Source organism: Micromys minutus (genome assembly GCF_963924665.1).
Source record: "Micromys minutus genome assembly, chromosome: 2".
Lineage (NCBI taxonomy): Eukaryota > Metazoa > Chordata > Mammalia > Rodentia > Muridae > Micromys > Micromys minutus.
This window is the reverse complement of record NC_137971.1, coordinates 27,503,491-27,523,277: the sequence shown is the minus strand read 5'-3', so window position 1 is coordinate 27,523,277 and position 19,787 is coordinate 27,503,491. Positions and strand designations below refer to the sequence as shown.

The window sequence follows — 19,787 nt, the reverse complement described above, 5'->3', positions numbered from 1 at the left end:
CTTAAGTAAACAAAATGTAGAAACTTTTAGGTCATTTTAGCATTCCCTTTTAAACTATTTTCTACCATCAAATTAAAAACATTTCATACAATGCTTTCTTAAAAGGAAGATAACAACTGGACATGTAACCCAGCACTCAGGAAAACTACTAGTTCAAAGCCGGGATGGGATACACTATGCATTCTAAGTCAGCAAAAGATACAGAGTAAAATTCTCTCAATAAGCAAAGAAGAAAAAGAATAAAAAAATAAATAAACAAATGGAACAAAAAGTTTCTTTCAGAACACCAAAAGATTGAAAAGTATTACATCCTAAGGAGAAAAAAAATCAACAGTAAAATTGAGTCTGGTAGTGTCTAGTACAATCCCTATTTCAAGTGGTCTGCTTACCTGTATAATATATCACTGGCATTACTAAATGACTATCTTTGCACAGAAACTACAGCTCAAAGTTTACCAATTACAAATGAAAGTGCCATAAAAATGTGTTACAGTACATTAGATCCATGCTTTAAAAAAAGAAAAAAAAGGAAGAAAAATTCCAAGAGAACAAGGCATGGTAGTCCACTCCTTTAAGGCCAGCTCGTAAGACTAAGGTAACCCATGCTAACTTTCAAGGTCACTCTGGGACCTCTATAGTGAGTTCAAGGACGGGCCAAGATATAGGACTCCCATATCTTTGAGACCATTTCAAAACCAAAACAACAAAAAAGTACAAACTACAAAAAAGTAGTACAAAATAGTCCTGCATATTCTGAATGTTTGTAATTTTACATAACGTTTCTTATTACAGGACTGTGAATCAGCCCGATATCTATTCTGGGTAAACTCTAGTCACTGTTTTCCTATGATGAACATTATAAATTTACCTGCCTAATTTAACCTTAGTTATCTTCACTATCAAGAAGCAGTGCTTGCAAGCTAACTTTAAAATAATATGAAGGCCCCAAAGTGCTCCATAACAGATATCTCAGTAATTAAGTTCAATGAAAATAGACTACAAACTATTTGTTGGTTACAAAAGACACACTTGAACAGCCATGATTTGGAACAGTGACCAGACAGAAAAAGATAGGCAAATACTAAGAAGAAAAAAGCACTGATTATCAGGGTGCAGTGGCTCACCCCTGGAGTCCTGGGATTTTGATTGAGTTTCAGATAGACCTGGGAGAGACCCCATCTTAGAAGAGGAAGAAAGGAAAAAAAGACAGAAAGAGAACAAAAATTCAAGACATGCCTATATTTCCAAGGCATGTTCTTACATAAGCCCATGTTGGCTTGGAACTTATAATGTATCTGAGGAATACCTTGAACTTCTGAAACCACCATCCTCAAGCACTAGGCCCACGAGGCATGTACCACCACACTTGGCTTGGATAAGGTATTTTTTAGGTAAGTTTAATGTACACCCGACAAATTACATTTCAACAACAGGACAACCACATGTCAAATACATAAAGATGGGCTCTAGTCTAGAAATAAGAACATTTGCATAGCCTGCAAAAGAGCTTTTATTTCTCCTAGACTCAAAACAGTAACATAGGAAAACTCAACATGTGACATTAATTTTGGTGATAGGTTTTATATAAAACATTCAAAGCATAAATAAACTCTTAAAGGGGATAGTGCTGTAGGGCAGTGGTGGTACAAGCCTTCAGTCCTAACACTACAGAGGCAGAGGCAGGTGGATCTCCATGAGTTTAAGGCCAGCCTGGTCTACAGAGAGGGGAGAAGGGAGAAAGAGAGAAAAAAAAGTTTTTTAAAAAAAAAAGAGGATACTATCAAGAAAATAAAAAATATAGACTTGCAAAACATGTACCTAACAGGACTTCTATTCAAAATAAACATGCACTTGTACCCAAAAATAAGCTAACTGAACTTTAAAAGGGCAAAGATCTAAATACTTGACCAAGAAGTTCTGTAGATGTAATTAAGGATGAGTTTGGGTGTATGTGTCTGTGTATGTACATACCCAAGATTTTGGTTTCATTTTAAGGTAGAGTCTCCTTCTGTAGCCCAGGACAGACTTGAATTCACACAAACTGAGTCTCAGCTTCTTAAGTACTGGGATTACTGTGGTGAGCCACCATGCCTGGGAAGCTCGGGCTTTTTTAAAATAAGCAGGTATGTAAATTGTTTCAATAGAAGAAAAAGAATAAATAGCTTCAAATGTGTAGAAGGAGAAGAAAGAAGAAAGGTTCTAAGGGGGCAGGAGGTTATCTACCAGACGGGTAAACAAAAAAGACAAAATTATGTAACAGAAATAAATGTGACTATATTAGCTTTCATAATCAATGAAAATTAGGTACTTTCCAGTTAAAGGGAGTTACACTTTTAAGTTTAAAAAAAATTCAGCTATAACCTTTTTGTTCAAGATTTGCAACAAAAAACTCAAATGAGTTGAAAGAGTAAACTGACAAAAATACACACACAAATTAAAAACATACTATGCACCTTTTTTCTTTATAGATGTATTTCAAACAATCTATTCTCGTGTATGTATGTGTGAGACAGACACGTACACACACACACACTCATACACACACAAATGAGTGCCTACAGATGCCAAAAGAATTCATCAAATCTCCTGGAATTAAAACTACACCCAAAGTATGTTCTGAGAACCAAACTGGGTCCTCTTAAAAAAGCAGCTCCCACTCTTAACAGCTAAGCCAACACCTCAGCCTTTTTTTGGTTTGTTTCTTAATCTTTAAACCAGTTTTTGTTTCGTTTTGTTTTCAGTACTGAAGACTGAATACACAGCTTTGCATAAGCTAAGTAAGCACTCTTTCACTACACTAAATCCTTGGACCTCTCTAGTTTTATTAAGCCTATCATAGTACATAAAATTACATAATTTAGCAATAATAAATTGTACGTTAAAAGGTATAATAATTAAACAACATAAGAATATATTTTTAGGCTAAGTGTGATGGTGCACACCTTTAATCACACCACTAAGAGGTAGAGGCTGGAGTATCTCTTATGAATCCAAGGTCAACCTGGTCTATAAAGTGAGTTCCAAACAGCCAGGGCTCAAAACCCAAAACCAAACAAAAAAAGAAGTATGTCTTTTGATTATAATTTAAGATTTAGTTGTATCATTTATTTATGTGTGTATGCCATATGTGTGGGTACCTACAAAAGCCCAATGAGGGTGTTGGATTACCTGAATCTAAGTTACGGACAGTTGTAAGCCACCTGACATGGGTGCTGAGTCAAACTTAGGTCCTCTGGAGGACTGGCTAGTGCCCTTAACCAGTGGGTCATCTCTACAGCCCCATAATAATATATTTTACCAAGAACAAAAATATTGATAAGCCACAAAATTTGGAGTTCACTAAAACTCAGGGTGTAAGAGGTAAAATGTGTACCTGGTGGTCTATAGAGTGAGTCGGAATAGCCAGGACGACATAGAGAAACCCTGTCTCTGAAAAAAACAAACAAGAGAGTCTTTCTTTCTTCTTCTAAATTGACTATCCAAATTGGGGGGGAAATTAAATTAAATTTCTAACTCACATTATATGTAAATTAATAGAGACAATGTCTTGGTTTTTCTATTGACCTCCCCAGTTCTGGGATTGCATTCACCCTGCCCTCCCTCAGTTTAGTGTAAAACTTCCAAGAACAAGTAATCCTAAGGTTAAAGATATTCAGCTTATATTTATCATAGACAATCAGGTGCATAAGAAAATACTCACATGTGTAAGTTTACAACCTATATACTATTTGAAATCAAGAAAAGACATCCATCAATCAAATAAGAGAGTAAACAAACTATGGTCCATTTTACATTATGGAAATTATACATGGCATATTAGAATATATCCTTTGAGGCTAGTATGGCTGAGAGGTAAAGGCTATAACTGCACAAACAGAGTGGCATAAGTTTGGTCCTCTGGTCCTGTGTAAATGGGAAGAACTAACTCTGCCAAGCTGGCCTCTGACTTCCACATGGCAGTCACCCACACAAATTCTTTAAAAAGAACAAATCTTGGGTTGGAGAGATGGCGTAGCAGTTAAGAGCACTTGTCTGCTCTTTCAGAAGTTTCAATTTCCAGCAACCCCATGGTAGCTCACAACAATCTGTAATGGGATCTGATATCATCTTCCAATACTCATGAAGACGGCATACTCATATACATAAAACACATGAATAAATAAATCTTTAAACAAAATAAAGAACAAATCTTTTGGTTTATCATAGACCTAGATAAATACAAAAATTAAATCTGATTCTGGTTCTCTACCTTAGCACCTTTAAATGACTTTAAAATGCTCACATAGGAAACAGCATACCTATTTCATCGATAAATATTATAGAAGGCTGTAGCTTTATGGCAAGGGAGAAAACAGCAGCAGCCAGCTTTTGAGATTCTCCATACCACTTATCAGTCAGTGTCGAAGGCTGAAGGTTAATAAATCGACAGCCCGCTTCTTTGGCTGTCGCTTTGGCGATTAGTGTTTTCCCGCAGCCTGGAGGCCCATACAGAAGAACACCTGGAAATCAAAGTTATTTTATTATTACTTTTAAGAAAATAAGGACTTCTTTAGTTTACATGCTAACCAACATAGAACTAATTTTCTCAATATTCAATTCCTTTATTAATTTAGTAGAAATGTCTTCCATCTTCACAAGCTGAACTCTGAAGCATCCTGATAATAAACCTCTAGGGAAAAGGCAATTTCCAAACAGACTGTGGCAAATGCATTTGCCACTTATGTCTCAGCAAAAAGATACCTTTTCCCAGATATTAATCTTCTCTAAAAAGTAACTTTCAGTCAGTACCATTTTAATTTCCAAAGGATAAAATTATGTTATCCCCTTTAATCTTTATTGACAGTAATCTGCCCCTAAATACAAAATAAGGTGGTTAAGCAAAAAAAAAAAAAAAAAAAAAAAAAAGCAAAAAATTAAGGTGGTTAATATTTTAACAAATCAAGAGATCTTAACAGGTTATTGTCTTAAATATTTGGCAAGCATTACTGTTTTTCAGTTAAATGGAATAACATTTTCTGAATCATCCCTAAAATTCTGGATCTAGTCATAAATTACCTATAGCCAGGTTTGAAATTATAATCTAGTCTTAAATACTTAAATTAAATCTCAGCTTTTTTCATACAATACTTTAGAAATGACAACATATATAGGTGATCCATAATGAAATAAACTGAAAGCTTTTGGGAATTATCCAATATTGTCTCAAAACATAACAAAAATTAACTTTAAAACAAAGTGGGTGGTGGTGGCTCATGTATCTAATCCCAATGAACAGGAAACAGAGGCAGATGGATCTCTGAGTTCAAGGCCAGGCACGGCTGCAGAGCTAGTTCCATGACAATTCATTTTGTCTGGAAAAAAAAAATCAAAAAATAAAATCAAAACAAGATAAAAACATCTGTGATACATTTTCTCTTCAAAAATACTTTAAATATCTTTAAGTGAAAATTTTGAAGCTATTTTCACAATGTTAACACAATTTTGTTATCAAACTTTTCCTTAAAGTGTCTGCATATTTTCTCACTGTTCTTAAATTTTTTAAGACTAAAGTATCCATCAATCATCAATACCCATCAATCCAAGTTTAATCATTTTAAACTAAGCTGTCTAAAATGCTGATTTTAAAATTTGAATTTGTAGGGGCTGGAGAGATGGCTCAGTGGTTAAGAACACCGACTGCTCTTCCAGAGATCCTGAGTTCCATTCCCAGCAACCATCTCACAACCATCTATGGTGGGCTCCGATGCCCTCTTCTGGTGTGTCTGAAGACAGCTTCAGTGTACTCACATAAAGTAAATAAATCTTTAGAAAAAAAATTTAATTTGTAGGCTGTGTTGTTACCAGTAATTGTTAATATTTTCAAGCAACCTTTTCTTTTATTAAAAGGTTGCCCATGCTCTGTAGCTTAAGCTGGTCTCACGTTCTCTCTCCTCCTGCCTCAGCCTCCACAGTGCTGAGACCACAGGCACCAGCCACCATGCCTGCCTCTTCTCTGCAATTTTTAACTAAGCCATTTAGGTGTTTAAAATGTCTACTGACTTGTTTTGTAGGGTAGTCACGTACAACAGTAAAGAATAGTAATGTATTGTCATTTCATTTAAAGCTGAAAATACCAAAAGAATCGCATCTCAATGTGGAATGCACACCTGCATATCTATTATGTCTCAGAGTTTTTAGAACAAAGTGCTGATACAAAAGGCCCAAGAGTTTACACTCTCAAGTACACTGTCACTCCACAAATACACAGTACTTTAAGAATCTGATTTGCTTCAAAGAATTCATTTATTACTTTGATTATTTTACCCTTGTGGTGTAGCTATGTTGACGTTTAGCAGATTAGGATTTTCTAATCATTCCTCCTCAGATTACACATAGTATTCTTAATTATGTAGTTACTAGTGTCTAAGGATTAAATGTGCAATATAAGCTTGTAAGTGTTATAATCTTCTGACAGAATGAGCTCCAACAGATTTAATGAGCGTGAGAGATGTCAATGGCAAACCAGAGCTGCTGAGTCTCACAGTACAGCATGAGTGCTATCTTTGGATGATCTCCAGTACATGTCTTATTTTCACCAACACACATTAGCAGTGAACCTAGCAAAGCAGCACCTTTCTGTATTGCTCTGTTTAAGTGGTCTTCATGGGTGTTAATATGGATATCGGGTAATAAATCAATAGTTCTGGAAGCTAATATATGAACAAACGTCTCAAGTTTCTTGTACTAATTTGTTACTTTCTTTTTTTTTTTTTGGTGTATAAAGATTAAACATAATGATTTTTTTTAATAACGTTGAAAAATATGTTTTCTTTTTCTTTTCTTTTTTTTTTTTTTAAACATGGAGAGAAAGTATTTATTTCAGCAAACACTGCATTTCCCAGAAACAATAAAAATAAAGCGTAAATTGACCTGGAAAAACCTGTTTTGCATTTACAAACATCAAAATAAATGAAAAGTATTAAGCACAAATTTCTAGTCAATAGTGGCCATAAATAGAACCACAAAAATTGAAGGTGTCAACTGTGTGAATAACAGAAATTATACTTAAACTATGCCACTCAGCATAGGTGGTGTTTGTTCATGGAAACATGATTATGAATATGTTTCTAAAATTGTAAAATGTCAAATATATGTTGTTGGTCTCAAAGGAAAATAGTATGGTATACATTACATGGAGGCTTTGTATAATTTTTTTTTCTTCTTGAACTTCACACAGTCTGTGAGTTGTTTCTGGGGTATTTGTTACTTTCATAACAGCTATAACAAACTAAAATGTTTCATTTTATAAAATCTTAAAACTTCACACCCCTTTTAAAATTAATCTTTGTGCCATTTTCACTCTGATACTGGAATTATAGACATGTACTACCTCATCTAGCTACACTCATATAGTATCATCTAAGATGTGTGCTTTTTGGAGGTCTTTATATAGTTAAGTGTAACAAGTAACTGAGGAATGACACATGCATAGGCAAATTAAAAGCTGAGACAATCATCAGCACTGAAAATATACTGCCGTATGTGGCTAACTTAAATTTCTGTTTTATTTTTCTATGACTGTATCTAGCTCTGTAGGCCAGCCTAGCTTTGACTGCATAATCCTCCTATCTCAGCCTCTCAACTGGTGGAATAACAGGTATTGAGTTACCACACCCAATTTAACTTTTCTTTCTGAGAGTTTTCTTGTTACATTATTTGAATTGCCTTTAATTAATTAAAGTTTGCCATAATTAAGGTTTTCATAGATAAAAATAGAAGAGCTTAAAGAAGTAGTCAAAAGCACACTCAACTTGTTAATTGATGCAGCGTCCAAAGTGAAACTTAGTATTTAGTGTCCAATTCAATATTTTCAGCTTATTCTTTCAAATGTTATAAGTCATTAACATCTAAAATTAAGCTATTAAGAGGAAAAATAAAATCAGTTGTGAATCAACAAAATGTTGGCTTTCCTTGAAAGTAAAACCAAAAGAAAATTTGATCTTCTTAAAAAAGTATTTTGAGACCTAATTGTCCACATTTCAACTTACTTGTAAGCATTTCAGATAAAGGGATTATTGTACCCCGTGGAATTCACCAAAATTTCACAAGTGGAAGAATGAATAAATATCTTAAATTTCTTTATGGCTCAGAAAAAAAAAATCTTCATAAAACAATTCATTGAACCTTGGCATTCTACTAAGAATCTGATTTCATGAAGAAGTTCCTAAAGGCAAAAAGTTCAATGTTTTTTTATCCTCTTAATGCTTTGGCAAATACATATACTAAACATACCTTTTGGAGGCTGCAGAAGTCTGGAATTCTCAAACAAATGCTTCTTTTTGATAGGTAAGATGACTGTGTCTTTCAGATCTGTAATGACATCATCTAAACCTGCTATATCACTCCAAGTAACCTGGCAAAAAAAGTCAACATGAATTTCACAACTTATACATATAGACACCCCAATGGCAAATCATTTTATAATCTAAGAATTATATGTGAATAAAAGGTTAAAGCTATAGATCATAAGTAATAAATTTTCATGGGAATAACTAAACTAATAATGTCTATGAGACTAAAAAAACAATTTAACAATTTCTTATTACAAAGCCTTACTACTAAAGACTTAGTAGGAGAAGCCTGCCTAGCATCTAAGGCCTTTTCTGGGTTCAATTCTAGCAACAGAAGAACAAGAAGCACAACGCACACAAAATCTGTAATTGAATAAGGTCAACTCATTCCACACATGAGAAAGAAAGACTTGAGAACAAACTTACACAAATAATTTAGCACTGGCTACTAGGGAAAAATTTACAAGGAATGTAATTATAGTCACTGTGAAACACAACAGACATTAGTTAGACATAAGATGTATACCCATGAAATTGCACTTGCAATCTTTATTCATGAAAAGTACAACTATTGAGCTGGGAACTTGCCATGTAAGCATGAAAAGAGGAGTTCAGATGCCTATAATCCATATGAAGGCAGATTGGCATAGCAACCACCTATAATCCCAGTATTTAGGAGGCAGAGGCTCTTGGGGAAAAAATAGATAGCCAGACTTAGTCAGACCCACATTCTTTGGGTCTAGCAAAAGACCCTTGTCTCAATAAAGTAGAAAGAGTAATTAAAGCCACCTAATATGAACCTCTGACCTCTACTATGCCCGTACGTGTATATATACCCTGACATTCATGTTTACATAAACATGCAAAGACATATATACACATGAACTCACATCATACACATACATTCAAAAAATAAGCAAACAAAATGTCAAAACATATTAAGCATCTTAGCTATAAATAGATACAGATGTAGGTATATATGTTGAGATTTAATGCTAAATTTGGTATCACAAGGTCTGGTTGCCTCAAGACGAGTGAATTCTCACATATACCAACTTTTACTGTGCAAACCTTGCTCCTTACTTTACAACTACTGGTTAATCTGTGCCTACAACTGTGCTGAGTCCCTGGGTCCCTACCTGACTCCTCCTAAAGACCCGCTGACATTAGTCATGGTCTTCCAGATCTTTTGACACAGACTGCCAGACAGCTCCCGTCCCCCAAAAGGTAAAGGTTAAAAAAGGTAAGATTAAAGATACGTACATGCATATTAAGAGGGTCTACTAGATGAGCAGCAATACTCATTTCATATTCTGAAAGCTTCACATTTTTCACACCAATTTGCTTCATCAGTTTTTCCGCCTAGAAAGAAGAAAAGACTCACATTTCAAAACAGATAAAGAAGTCTAAACAGCAAGATGTAAGACTCTTCTAGGGATACTCTAGGCTTCTTGTGAATTTTGGGTTCTAAAAAAAAAAAAGAAAGTTGAGGATTCACTCTACCGAAATCAGTAAAATTTAACCAGCTTTTTTTTTTAAAGTGAAGATGCTTTCACTTCTTTTTTTAAAGATTTATTTATTTTATGTATATGAATACTCTGTAGCCGTCTTCAGACACAACAGAAGAGGACATCAGATCCCATTACAGATGGTTGTGAGCCACCATGTGGTTGCTGGGATTTGAACTCAGGACCTCTGGAAGAGTAGTCAGTGCTCTTAACCACTGAGCAATCTCTCCAGCCCCCTTAACCAGCTTTTGAGAAATGAAAGTTGGGTGGGCATGAGGGCACAAGAAGAATCTCAGCACTTGGGAGACTGAAGATTGAAGTGGACAAGTAATCAATCCCTCAGTGGAGACAGTAGGCATGTAATCCTATGATGAAGGCAGAAGTTGAGTAAAAGGTGGGCATGCACTCCCACATAAAAGCAGAAGCGGTAAGGTCATCCTCTGCCACTGAGCAAGTTCATCTTGGGCTACATGAGACCAGTCTCAAAATGCGTGGGGTGGGGAGGACAGAGAGGCAGGGAAGGGAAAGGAGAGGAGAGGAGAGAGAGGAGAAAGAAAGGGGGCACATGACTGAAAAGATCAGTAAGCTCCCTTGGCTCCCAAAAGACCTGGGGAGTAGTTTCTTTTTTTTCCTAGTAGGATTACTGATGATAGTTATAGGTAAGATGTCAAGATAAAAGCCCTTTAAGTTAAGAATTGAAAACATTGGACAATGGAGTTTGTTTCCTTAATAAAAAAATTAAAACAGATTCCAACTTCCTTCCAATTATCAAGGTATCCACATGTGTTCATGCACACATACTTCCAAATCTTGAAGTGCTGCTCTTTTAACAACAATGATCCAGGTAACTGATGATAACAAAAATAACTTGAAATAACATACATGTATGTTCTTGAAGTAAGGCAAAACAGCCTAGGATCTATAAGCCTGAGCAGTGCAACCCAGTTTTCAGTTAAAATGGAAATAATGATGGACATATCCTGATCTTGCAAACAAGCAAAAATAAAGTCAATGAATGAACTCAGATTTCAGGAAGTAGGTATGATTTTTTTCTCTTATAATGAACAGGCCGAAGTTCAGCATGATTTTATTTTATCATGGGCCTGTAAGATAGCTCAGCAAGCAAGTGCTCTTGCCACCTGGCCTGGCAACCTAAGCTCACATGGAACTCATATGGTATGATTCCTCCAAGTTGTTCCTTGCCCTCCACACGTGTACCATGGCAGTGGTGAGCAGGTACGCACGCACACATATACATTAAATGTAAAAATATTAGTAATAACAATTTGTTTTAGGTGAAAAGCTAGCTGGAAGGAATAGGTGCTGAATTTAAGCCACTGACTCTGTAGCTTATACTCTGATCAGAATACACTTTATCTTCATTTCTCCATGTAACGTGGAGTTTTTGATCACTGGTCTTCAACTCTACATCAACTCTACACCTACAGACTTAAATTTCAATTAAGTGAACATTTTAGAACTAAGGTGTTCCGTTAAACCATGTTTTGAAAAAGGTTTCTAATTTATTCACTTTTATTTCCTAAAATGCTTTTAATTATTTAAGATAATAATTGTAGTTTCTCAGGGACATGGCTACGAGGAATTCCTTTCATAGAGCCTGTGTTTATAGACAGACAGGGCTGGTACGGAGAAACATGTTATTTCCTGAACAACACTAGGCAGTCACACAATAAGCCAATTTACTTTTTTTCTTAAGATTTATTTATTATATATAAGTACACTGTTGCTGTCCTCAGACACACCAGAAGAGGGCATCAGATCTCATTACAGATGGTTGTGAGCCACCATGTGGTTGATGGGAATTGAACTCAGGACCTCTGGAAGAGCACTCAGTGCTCTTAACCACTGAGCCATCTCTCCAGCCTTAAGGTATCTATTTTAGCACTGGTTAAGACAATAATTTTCTCCCGTGTGCCTTGTACAGGCAAGGCTCGAAACCATTGGATTTCAACAAGAGACATTTTACCTCCTGGGAGACATCTGGCAATGTCAAAAAATACTTCGCTGTCACACTTGCAAGGTGAAGATAGCATGCTACTATCAACATCCGTTCTACAAGACACACATCTCAAAGAAGTATGAGGCCTAAAATGCAGAATACTGAAACTGAAAATCCCTGAAAATATTATTGTATTTCACAACTGTCTCTTATTTTAAATAATAGCATTTATCAATATATGGAATTTCCTAAACAATACATAAAATATACTGAGAGCCAGTGAGCTGGCTCAGCAGGTAACTGAGCATGCTGTGAAGCCTAAAGCCTGAAGACCTGAGCTTGATCACATGATGGAGGGAGAGGACAGCCCAGGTTGTTCTCTGATCTCCACTACATCATTACTGCAGGGTGTGTGTATTTGTGTGTGTGTGTGTGTGTGTGTGTGTGTGTGTTCACATACATAATAACTTTTTTAAAGTTTATAGAAACAGAAAATATAAAATCATTCACCATGTCTTTTTCCTACAGTAACAGTTTCATTTATAGCTTCAGGTTGTATTGAAACAGTACCAGAAAAGATAAAAAGAAGAGTTAAAGTCATGGCTTAGTCATAAAGAGCAGGGATTCTCTTTCAGATGACCCAGGTCTGACCTCCAGCACCCAAATGGTGGCTCACAAGCAACTGTACATCCAGTTCTGGGGAAACAGATATCCTCTCTAAGCCTGAGAAGTCACCACTGTTATTAGCTGCCAAGGTTATATAACTAAGATGTCCAATTACTGGAGTTTAAACCCTGGTTCCCCTAATGTAAAAGGCCCAGTCCTGAAGAACTAACATTTCTCATTTAGGACATAATTTACATATAAATACAGCACTAAAAAGTACTTTATAAGTATTTTCAAAATAACATGTCTCATGGACAAAATATCCAACTGTCTGGTCTTAACATCTGCTTCTAACTCCAGGCTGCTTTAATGGAAAAACAAGAACACCTGGGCAAAAACCAACTTACATAAGGTTTTATTTATTTATTTATTTTAGAGATTTATTTGTTTATTATATATAAGTAAACTGTAGCTGTCTCCAGACATGCCAGAAGAGGGCATCTGATCTCATTACAGATAGTTGTGAGCCACCATGTGGTTGCTGGGATTTGAACTCATGACCTCTGAAAGAGCAGTCAGTGCTCTTAACGGCTGAGCCATCTCTTCAGCCCAAGGTTTTATCTTTTAACCTCAAGAACAATCATACTTTCTCATCACTTTAGAGGGTGGGCCTAGCCACGTGCCGGGTGTCTCTGGACAGAAAATGATAATAAGAACCACAGGGGAAGGCGGGTCAAATAAAGAGGGAAAAAGACCTATGCTGACAGTTCCATGCTGGTTTTTGTCCTTTCTATCATTTCATTGCCCTTTCTTGGTTTCCTTCTTTCCTTCTCTGTACAGTTCTGTTGTTTTAAATTAAGTAGGCCTTAAAATACTGTGGTTTTTTTGCCTGAGTGGGAGAGTACAAGGGAAGGAAAGCAGGAAAGGGGCTACCACGAGGTAACACTTGTTCTCTCAGGCTCCTCAGACAGACCCAGACAATACATGAGATTAAGAGTAAAAGTGCAGATGAACTATTAACCAGGTCAGAAACACAGACATCCTCGGGTGCTTCCACTGAGGCCACATAGCTCAGTGATCCAATTTTAGTGGATGTAAAACAAACAGCAAAAGGAACATATTAAATAATTAACAAGGAGTCTAAATTAGACACTTTAACATCATCTTTTTTCTTTTATGACTAGTATACATATTTCTCTTATGATTATACTACGTAATTCTGAGCTGCCAGCTAATGTTAAAAAAAGAAAGAAGGAAAGAAAGGAAGAAAGAAAATACCTTCAACCCCAGCATTCAGGAGGCAGAGGTAGGCCAACCCAAATTCCAGGTCAGTCTGGCCTACTGAATGAGTTCCAGAATAATCATAGCTACACAAAGTCCTGCCCCTCAAAACAAAATAGGGGCTGGAGAGATGGCTCAGTAGTTAAGAGCACTGGCTGCTCTTCCAGAGGTCCTGAGTTCAATTCCCAGAAACCACATAGTGGCTCACAACCATCTATAATGTGATCTGATGCCCTCTTCTGGTGTATCTGAAGGCAGCTACTATATGTATGTGTGTGTGTGTGTGTGTGTGTGTGTGTGTGTGTGTGTGTGTGTGTGTGTATGTATGTATGTATATATATGTATGTATATATATGTATTAAACTTTTAAAAAAAATAAAGTCTTTAAAAGTCTTTAAAAACAAACAATGAACACACACATACACACAGAAACTGTTACCAGGAAAAAAAAAAGTTAAAATGAAAACTTATCAAATTCTGACCTGAGAGCTAAACTGATTCTCCCACGGTTTGAGGGTGTGTGGGAAGTGAGGAGTTACATTGTTACACACAGGAACATAAGAAGTGTCTTTTAAAAACCAATACTGGGCATGGCAGGTGAACCTGTGAGTTCAAGGCTAGCCTGGTCTACAAAGTGTGAACAAAGTCTTTGATTCTTGTGTCAGAATCAAACAAATGCAATGCAGACAAAACCAAAACAACGACCCTTCTGATGTCCACTCACAGAGTAAAAAAAAGATTTTAAGGATTGATACTGAAAAGATGAAGCAAAGAGCTGTCACACAAGTTTTACGTTTATAATCTTAGCTTGGGTAAACCGTCTCTGCTGGCACGGGAAGCATGACCTTCACACCTGCTGTCCTCATACCTGTTTCTGAGCTTCCACTTTCTGCTTCCTGGTGGGGTCAATTGCATCTACCATCCATTTGATAGTGAAGTATGTTACTGCACCAAATATCGTTAAACGGAAAATTAGACCGACAACTTCGTTCCGACTCAATGGACGAGAAAAGGCTTCAGCATGTACCATCTTGATTGTTAACCTTAAAAAAAACACACACACACACACACAAACGTCACTAAGAAATAGCCATATTTGTTAAAATTGGGAGAGAAAGAAGGCATACCTAAGTAAAAGAGACTAACTCTGGTCAAAATAAAACATTGCCTATTGTTTAAGAAGTGTCTCATTTGAAGGAAAACCTTATGTTAAGTAAACAAGCACATTAAAAGTCTTCCTTAGAAACTGAGGTAGGTAAGATACACTTAGTCATAAAATAAACACTTATTAAAAAGTAAGTTACAGATATTATAGTACTCTTAGCTTTTAAACATTAAAACAATGATTTTAATGTTAATCCAACTGCAGGGGGAAAAAAGGCTAAAAAAATCATTTACGAATACTGGAGTAAAAATGTCTTCTGTTATGTTTAACAATACTAAGTCAAACTGACAGTGAAAATCTAAGTACAGACAGACTCACTTGCCTCCCATACGAAACCTGTTAAAATTTAAATATGCACTTTCTTAAATGGTAAGTGGCATTAAACTTTCTGAATTACCCCTTGCTTCCAACAACAAAGTAAATATAAAACAAGAGAACTTTCAATAAATTTAAATCAAGAAAATTACAGTATTGAAGGATTGGGGATTTAGCCTATCAAGTTTAAGATTCTAGGTTCTGTCAAATGGGGTGAAGAAGGGAAAGATTGGGGTTAAGGTATTTGCCAAAAACAACAACAACAAAAAAAAAAAAAAAAAAAAAAAAGAAAAAAGAAAAACAAAAAAACACTACAACGAAACCCCTACAAACTATACATCTGACAAGTGGTTAATAACTATAATCTATAATGCATTTAAAAAGTTAAAGCACACACACATCGCTACACAATCACTAAATGATAAAGTCTAGTGAGTTGGATAGACAATTCTCAAGAGAGTACGTATGGACAATAAACATTTTTAGCCAGCAAAGAAATGCAAATTAAAACTGTCTTGATATTCCATCTTACCCCAGTCAGACTAGTTAACATCAATAAAATAAATAAATGCCAGTGAGGATATGAGGAAGCAGGAATCATATTATACAACACTAGCAGGTATGAGAGCTACCACAGCCACTACAGAAATCACCATGGAGATGAATTACATACCCAAAGAAATGTAAAAAAAAGTATCCCAGAGAGATACTTATACAACCATGCTTTTTGCTACACTATTCCTAATAGCCAAGATAGAGATGTCCATCAACAGATAAATATTTGGAGAAAATGTGATACACAATGGGATTTTGGTGCGTTATAAGAAAAAAAGTTATAATTTTCAGGAAAATTAATGTAAATTGGAGATCATTATGGTAACTAAATAAGCAGGATCAGAAAAACAAATGTTGCATGTTCTCTTAGCAAACTTACAGTTATGAAATAGCAACAAAATAATTTTATGGTTGGGGGTCACCACAACATGAGGAACTGTATTAAAAGGTAGCAGCACTGGGAAGGGTGAGAACCCATGGTCTAAGAAGGAAAAACAAGGGAGGGTATGGAACTGATTACATGTGACATGAAAAGGAGAGGATCTAGACACAGGGCTCACAAATGTAGTCCCTGTGCCTGCAAAGTTGAGACAGACATTAGAGGCCTATATGGAGTACACAGTGAGCTTGTAAGACAGCTTGGGCTACAATGAGACCCTAAACAACTGAGGAACAGGGTAAAAGGAATTGGTGTACTGCTTTTAAATATGGTACATGTCTAAGCAACTGCAACAATTGGGTTTATAGCAGGAATTAGCTCCAGTGTCAAAGGCAACACTTTCACAAAAACAAGCTTATCATGAGTGATGTGACATCACATTTTAGGAGATAGGTATCAGTATCTAACAGTGTCATTAAGTCTTGGCATGTGCTGGGGGAAGAAGGATAGGAAAAAAATACTCATACGTATTAACTCACCTAGAAATAAATAAATCAGAATCTAGACTCCTCAGGTAGGTGCTGAGTGGGTATTACACTGACTAATAGCTATGTTCCTTCTACTTCTAAAAGTTACTTTTCTTATTCCTGCTAAGTTAAAATAATTCTCACTGGCGTCTCTGCAATAGGTCTAACATTTATGTATAGTTGTGAAGTAAAGGAAACCCTCCCAATTCTTTCAGCCATCCAAAATCATTGTCTGACTCGTAAAGCATTTATTTACAAGTCAGGTTCAGACTTGTCGGACACTAGGAGCCATTTCTATCACAATCACTTAAACAACTAACTGCAAGCTCTCGTTCTGGATAAAGAAACTTTGGTCTAGGATGATAAGTAATTCGGTAAGAACTTAAGAAACATCTACAAAAAAGAACCTGTTATATTTGATATATAATGACTAATATATAATACACAAAATACAATCCCGTTATATTAATTTCTAATGAAAAAAAAAAGGAACTGGTTTAGCCACTAAATGATAATGGCCTCATCTAACAATCCAGAGTCTGGCTAAGTATCTGTAGTATTATCTGTTGTATGAGTTTCAAAAATAGGACACTTGATAATCAACTTCTCAAAGGACCTGAAAATTTACTTTCATTGTCTATATCCCAATAAGGTGCAAACACAGATGATAATAACCCAACAGATGGGAAAAGGGTTTTGTTAACAATCTCAGGAAAGTCATGGCATTCCACTAAGGTTTGGTTCCTTTGGTTTCAGTCAGAACTGGTTACAGTGGCACTAGCCTGTCAATCTCAGCACTCAGCAGACTGTAAGGAAGACTGAAGGTCCAAGGTTAAGGTTCAAGGATAACCAGGGCTATATATGGTTCAAGATTAATCTTAAATACATAAAACATCCCTGCCTCCAAAAAACAAGTTTAAATTGGCATGTTCAAGTTGCCATCTACTGGACAGTCACTGAATTACAATGATAAATTAGGGCTATGGGATATTCCTAAAGTGTATTTCCTTAAAGTCATGAAGACAGTAACAATTTCTTGTTTTAGCTTATAAAGACAAGGTTTCTCCATGTAGGCCTGGATGCCCTGGAACTCACTCTGTAGACCTGGCTGTTCTCAAACTAAGAGATCTACCTGCCCCTGCCTCCCAAGTGCTGTGTGTCACCATACCTGGTGACAGTAACACTTTAATCCTATCAAAAAACCACCAACATATTTGAAATGTAAATACAGAGAATATCCAATTTTTAAAAAATCATCAAAAAAAAAAAAAAAACAGACAAATCTCTTGCTTATATGTCTTCCTATCCCAACATTAACATTGACTTGGGCAGATTTAAGACTACTGCATGTCTAGGCAGAGGCTGGTGGTGGTAGCAACTAAAATCTAAGTGATGAGTGACGAAAAAGCCCACTGAATGGTAAGATATCTCTGCCGACTGCCTGACAGAGATTAAAATTCAGAATATATAAAGAACTCAAAAAGCTGTCAGGTGATGGTGGCTGATGCCTTTAATCTCGGCACCTGGGAGGTAGAGGTAAGCAGATGTCTAAGGTGAACAGCCTGGTCTTCAGAGTTCCAGAACAGCTGGAGAAACCCTATCTCAAAAACCAAACATACAAACAAAAGGCTCATCTATATCCTTAAGTGACTTCAAAATCCTGAAATGAAACTGAAACATTCTGCTTTGTAGACAGTGAATGGAAATATTTTATACAGTCTCCACAGATGAAATATATACCCATCTACCATTCATAAAACTCTGATATATCTGCGAAATAGCTGCAAACGTATTTCAATTTTTGCATACACACTAATTTTAACAAAATAGACACATTGCTGTATATAACTAAGAAACACCACAAGACCAGCGAAATTTCAGAATTACCTTTAGACGAATATAATTTTAAATCTTTTCATTTTAAACTCTGGTTTCAGTGTGGATGCGCTATCACTGTGCAACTTACTAACGTTTATGCTGCAGTATTTCCTAAGTCATTGCAGTGTTCATACAAATGGTCTCTCAACTCAAGTCCCAATTCTGTGCCTATCAAGGCCCTACAGACGCAGCCTGTGACACGCCAGGCTTCGCGTAGAGGGCAGGTCATTATTAACATACATCAGCATCTTCTGTGAAAGCATGGCCAGCACTGAAGAAACACCCCCGCCTCTGCACAAAGAGGGAGGAGCAGGGCCGGCTCAGGCTCATGCCGGCCCGCTCCTTCCAGCCGCCTTCTTACAAGCCTGGTCCTGAGGTCGCCCTGAGCGCCCCCAATCCTCCAGTGACCAAGCCGTCTACATGAGACGTCCTTGCGAGCGGCCGGAGACTGCCGCCAGCGCTGAGACCTGAGGGCTCGCGCCGGGCCTGGCGCCAAGGCGAGGCCCCGGACGCCCTTGGAGGTTAATCCGCTGGATCCGGGGCGGCGCTCATGTGTGACCGACACGGGGGCAGGTGACTGCCGGGCTGGTCTCCCCAGGTGAGCGCCAGGCCCTGGGGGACCGGGAGGGTTGGGGGGACGCACCTGGCCCGGCCCCGCGGGAACCCGCTACTCACCCAGAGGCAGGACCGGAGACGACAGAAGCCTTAGCCCGGCCTCGCACAGGAAAGAAACGCGGCCTGGGAGAGAACGCTTCCGGGGGCTGGAGCCCCGCCCCCCCCCGCGCGGAGCATGCGCAATCCCTGCGGAACCCGTGGCGTGCCAGTGGAGGGCATGGCGACGCGGGGCAGGGCGAGCTTCTTTCCCCATCCTACACCTTAGTACCCGCTGTGCCGATACATTCAGAAAGGAAGATAGGATGAACAGAGTGCCCCCCAAAGGGCTCTGAGTTCAGCTTGAGAGACTCAGAAACCGAATTGGGAATGACGCTTGACACACGAAATCCCTTGCTAGTCTGAAGTTGTAGGTAACCCTGACAGAGGAGCCTTTTACGGAAGGCAAAGAAATTCTTCCCTGGCGAGATATACTTCCACCACCCGCTGCAAGTCCTCATGCTGCTGCGCAGACGCGCTTGGCCTCACCATCTGCCTTTCGGTTTCTAGGGTGAGCTCACCCTCCTCCCCCATCTCTGTACTGATGACACCTGGAGGTGGTGCCTGAGAATCCGCTGAACGCTTGAGCAACCAGGCAGACCAGGGAGGTCTGGCAGTTGGGTCAAAATAGG

At 37.5% G+C, this 19,787-nt stretch overlaps 1 protein-coding gene across 2 annotated transcripts in view; it reads right to left on the bottom strand.

Moving 5' to 3' along the window:
• Positions 1-19,242, bottom strand: part of ATAD1 (ATPase family AAA domain containing 1) — a 43,308-nt gene extending 24,066 nt beyond the window's left edge. The window contains exons 1-5 of one of the 2 annotated variants that reach the window (XM_080911594.1): positions 19,180-19,242; positions 14,554-14,728; positions 9,594-9,692; positions 8,272-8,392; positions 4,299-4,499 (exon numbers count right to left, since the gene is read on the bottom strand). In XM_080911594.1, coding sequence (XP_080767720.1) covers positions 4,299-4,499; positions 8,272-8,392; positions 9,594-9,692; positions 14,554-14,715 — 583 coding nt within the window. In that variant the 5' untranslated portion in view covers positions 14,716-14,728; positions 19,180-19,242. Of the gene's footprint in view, positions 1-4,298; positions 4,500-8,271; positions 8,393-9,593; positions 9,693-14,553; positions 14,729-18,513; positions 18,569-19,179 lie in introns of those variants that run through there. The other variant, XM_080911595.1, reaches the window with a different exon arrangement.
• Positions 19,243-19,787: the final 545 nt, after the last annotated feature.